Source organism: Anolis sagrei, chromosome 4 (genome assembly GCF_037176765.1).
Source record: "Anolis sagrei isolate rAnoSag1 chromosome 4, rAnoSag1.mat, whole genome shotgun sequence".
NCBI classification, from domain to species: domain Eukaryota; kingdom Metazoa; phylum Chordata; class Lepidosauria; order Squamata; family Dactyloidae; genus Anolis; species Anolis sagrei.
In genome coordinates this window covers 122,449,133-122,453,854 of record NC_090024.1, presented here as the reverse complement: position 1 = coordinate 122,453,854, position 4,722 = coordinate 122,449,133, and the positions used below count along the sequence as shown (strand labels likewise).

The 4,722-nt window shown below is 43.1% G+C and overlaps 1 protein-coding gene across 1 annotated transcript; it reads right to left on the bottom strand.

Annotated features, from left to right (window-relative positions):
• Positions 1 to 2,774: 2,774 nt before the first annotated feature.
• APOBEC4 (apolipoprotein B mRNA editing enzyme catalytic polypeptide like 4) lies at positions 2,775 to 4,437 on the bottom strand. The gene is given in 2 exon segments (XM_060771626.2): positions 2,775 to 4,375; positions 4,378 to 4,437. Coding segments are annotated over 2 exon segments (1,158 nt in total). The 3' UTR covers positions 2,775 to 3,277.
• Between the last annotated feature and the right edge of the window lie 285 nt (positions 4,438 to 4,722).

Genomic DNA, 4,722 nt, shown 5'->3' with positions numbered 1-4,722 from the left:
TCAACAGAAAGGAAGAGACCATGAAAATGAACAAAATCTGGCTACCAATATTAAAAAACTCAAAAATTACAAGAGCAAAACAACAGAGAGGAAACAACCAGGCACATCTTAACACCTCTCAACAGGGGATTTTCCCAGGCTCAGCCAGGCCTTCAAATGCTAATGAAGGTGATCAGTTGAAACATTCACACCTAGCTGCAGCAGGGAAGAGCTCTTTGCCCCACCCCAGCCATTCCACAGATATATAAACCCATTGTCCTAATTCCAACAGACCTCACTACCTCTGAGGATGCTTGCCATAGATGCAGGCGAAACGTCAGGAGAAATGCCTCTAGAACATGGCCATATAGCCCGAAAAAACCCACAAGAACCTAATAGAGGAAGACATTTTGACCCCTCTCACAACAACATCCTCTTCGGGTTGTTGTAGGTTTTTTCGGGCTATGTGGCCATGGTCTAAATGCATTCTCTCCTGACGTTTCGCCTGCATCTATGGCAAGCATCCTCAGAGGTAGTGAGGTCTGTTGGAAGTAGGAAAATGGGTTTATATATCTGTGGAATGACCAGGGCGAGACAAAGGACTCTTGTCTGCTGGAGCTAGGTGTGAATGTTTCAAATCAAATCATTTATTTCGGTCATTGACCAGCACAGAAAATAGTCACATTTTCATAAAAGCTTGGTATGTTTGGTACATTAAAAATATAAATATAACGATTCAAGCACAATATGGGTGAGGGAGCAGAAGGGAAGGGGAAAGCAGAAGGGAAGGGGAAATTGTGAATATTTCAACTGACCACCTTGATTAGCATTTGATGGCCTGGCAGTGCCTGGGGCAATCTTTTGTTGAGAGGTGATTAGATGTCCTTGTTTGTTTCTTCTCTGTTGCTGTGCTGTTGTGATTTTAGAGTTTTTAATACTGGTAGCCAGATTTTGTTCATTTTGTTCAAAACCCACACACACAGATAGATATCTACATAAAAACTCCAACCATCACCCAAGTCAAAAAAGAAGCACCATTAAAGCCTTGGCAGACCGTGCAAAAAGAATCTGCGAACCCCACCTCCTCCAAGATGAACTGAACCACCTCAACTGGGCTCTACAGGCCAATGGATACTCCACCTCAGACACCAGAAGAGCTGCAAGACCAAGACCAAGCCATGAGAATAAAGACGAAGATCTACCCAGAGGAAAAGTGTTCTTGCCATACATCAAGGGAACCACTGACCGCATAGGGAAGCTGATGAGGAAACACAACATACAAACTATCTTCAGACCCACCAAGAAAATCCAACAAATGCTACGTTCAGCAAAGGACAAGAGGGATCCTCTCACTTCTGCAGGAGTCTACTGTGTACCATGCAGCTGTGGACAAGTCTACATAGGGACCACCAAACGCAGCATTGCCCAAACACAAATCAAGGAACATGAAAGGCACTGCAGACCACGTTAACCGGAGAAGTCAGCCATAGCAGAGCACCTGAGGAACCAGCCTGGGCACAGCAGCCCTGCATCTGGTACTTTCCAAGTGCACTTCTCTAGGACCCGGTCTATAGAGTAAGTTGCGTTGGGCTGGTTGTTGCGACCTCCGATGATGGGAGGAGAAGCGCTCCCTAAGGTATGATGGACCCTGGCCGTAAAGGTCAGAACTAACATCTTATACAGGCCACGGTACTCATTTGGAAGCTGAGGCGAGGGAGAGAGACTATTTCCTCTTTTAAAAACTTCTTTGCTGCCTTATACTGATTCAGTTTCTTCTTTTATATTGGTAGGGGCTTTCTGTGTGCTGTCAAACCTTTGTATTGTATATCGCAGGCAATGAAACACTCTTGTGTAAAACCAAGTAACACAGTTTATTTATAACTTCTGGCTCCAACGCTTGTGGTTACATTTGTGTTTTGTTGCAATCTTGAGGCTTACAGTCAATATCATTTACTTGGTTAACTTTTCTGAATAAACTCTCAATGTTTCATATTCACAAACATGTTACTTGCTTTACACACTCTTGGCTGAATTATATTCTGAACTAAGGCAACACTAGCCTTCTCTATATTCCTTTAAACTCGAGCTCTATTTACTAACTGCTTCTCTGTATCAGAAGTCTTTAACACATCTTCATAACTGTTTATTTCTATCAGGCACTCAAAAACCAACTCTTCACACACAGATTCCAAACTGTCATTTTCAAACTCCCTCACTCTAACTGCCTCTTTTAGAACCTTGGATCCGCCCCTTTGGAATGTTCAGCTCTGCTCTCCCCAACTGTCATTTTGGCCTAGCAGCCTTTTCAAATCCTGGGCCTACACTAATCTGCATATGACCAATTGGCTTCACATATGCAAATGAATCCTATCTCTGCTGTTGCTACCCTGTCTGTGCCTATTCTTCCCTTTCTGCCATATGTAAACATAGAGCTATGCACCAAAACTTTAACACAGAGTAGCAATTTCACTACAGAAGCCAATGTAAATGTTGCAGCACTGGTGTTATATGGCATTTCATGAGTTTTCTTGTGAGTAACCTGGCTGCCGTATTCTGAACAATACGGAGCTTTCGGGTCGTAGACATCGGAAGGCCAACATACAGGGCGTTGCAATAGTCCAAATCAGATATGTGCAGTGTTTGAGGACTCCTGGTTTATATAGACAAAGTCATAGGAAACTCCAAATTCTGGGCCACAATTAGAGCATCCTGCAACTTTGGTGGTCTTGCCACATGTTGCCTTGGATTACCTCTTTGTGGTATTTGGTCAACACAGCCGATCTGAGTCCCTTTGTGGTAAGTCTGCTCAGTTTGCTGCGGCTTTATTGTATTTATGTCCCACAAGGTTGTCAGATAATCACAGGGCAGTTGAAAGAAAAAAATGATATAGAGTAATAATATAAACCAATTATACAGGAAAAAAATGAAAAAGTTTTAACATTCGAATTGAAAAATGGAGGACTGACCCTTACTTGGCTGCTGGCGGTCAGCCGTTCTTGGCAAGTGGAACTGTCCAGTGGCTAAAGCAGAGATGACAAAGAGGGCTGGTTTTTGGTTCTTCCTTTTGCTGCTGGCAGCTGAAGCTTTCTATCCTGGCACAATATCCAGTTCAAGTGAAAATAATGTGTGCGTTTTGCTGATTCCATGCTAATGAGCTCCAGTTTTCCCAGCTCATTGTATATCTCCTATGTAACTATTTGTACCAAGGGAATTGCCCAGCCCTGTAATAGCTTTCTAGCTGAACTGAATTTAATCCTTTTTCTTCCTGTGGCCTTCATGCTCCGCCGGCTTGCTTGCCTCAGTGTTGTTTAGTAATTTTCTCCATGTGAACAGCTCTTCCCTTGGGAATTACTTGCAAATGTTTCACTTTGCTTAATGAGTCATTTGGCATTTTTAAGTGCCTCACAATATTTCTAGGTTTGGGGTGTAGGGGTTGCTGTTTCCAGGGGGAAGAAACATTCATGGGAGGGGTCAAATTGAGAGGTTGCCTTCTTAGCGGAGGCAATCTGCTATTCATCAGTTGCACTGGATGCTGTGAGTATAAAGCAGACATATAGTTCTTTTGCAGATTTGGCATAGCACTTGCATTTCCATAAATTGGCTGAGGCAAGGCCTTCATGAAAGGAGACCGCATTCCTGTTATGTTGTTAAGGTGTTGTGCATTCTGTCTATCAGTCAATGCTCTTATGGGCAAAATTGGACGGTAATAACCTGCCTGTGGGACATTAGTCACAAAATTATGGAGGACAGAGTGCCAAAGTCCACCGCAGAGGGGGTTCAGTGTCACCTGAGGCCAGAGGCTGGCAAGGCTCTGCAAAGCTTCACAGTTCCATGGAGATACTGGGAGGTCCTCCTCTGTGTGATACAGCTGTGAAAAATAAATGCAAAGTGTGATTCCTGGATACTTCATCAAGAAGCGGTAGATTTTGCTTATGCAGCAGTGCTCAGCCTCGTTGCAAGGGGAATAGTTGGAATAGAGAATTATGTACATGGCATTTTCCCAGTTGTGTACGACAGAGTCGAGGTAGCCTCCAGTTTCAAATAACATTGATTCTGGATGGATGTCATTCTCTGTACAGTTCGTTGCGTGACCCTTTTGCATTCGTTTACCTGAGAAGTGCCTTACTTCATAAAAGAGAAGGTGTTTATTTTGGTGATGTGTTGGCCCATAGGGGAACCCAAAAGCTTGATGGAATTCAGCATAAGGGACCCTTGCCTGCTCCCCTGTTCTTATATGATACGGACATCTGGCACAGGCCTGGCTTGTGTTTAGCCAGTAATACGGCTTCACCACTGTACCATGGGGTACTAGGTACTCTTGACAAAAAGCTTCAGTCTCTGGGTCCATGAGGCTCTGGGAATCTTGTCCTGTTACTGGAACAGTCCTGAAACACACATAGACACAAGCAAAAAACATTAGTTATTTTTCCCGCTTCCTTTGAAACTTTGAGATTGCATTTATATTATAATTTACACTGCTTTGAAACTGGTTTAGTTATAGCAAAACGTTAGGTACAATATTGAGGTTCTGTTTTTTCGATAGAGTTATAAGCTGGGTAATAATAATAATAATAATAATAATAATAATAATAATATGTATTGTCGAAGGCTTTCATGGCCGGAATCACTGGGTTGTTGTAGGTTTTTCCGGGCTATATGGCCATGTTCTAGAGGCATTTTCTCCTGACATTTCGCCTGCATCTATGGCAAGCATCCTCAGAGGTAGTGAGGTCTGTTGGAAGT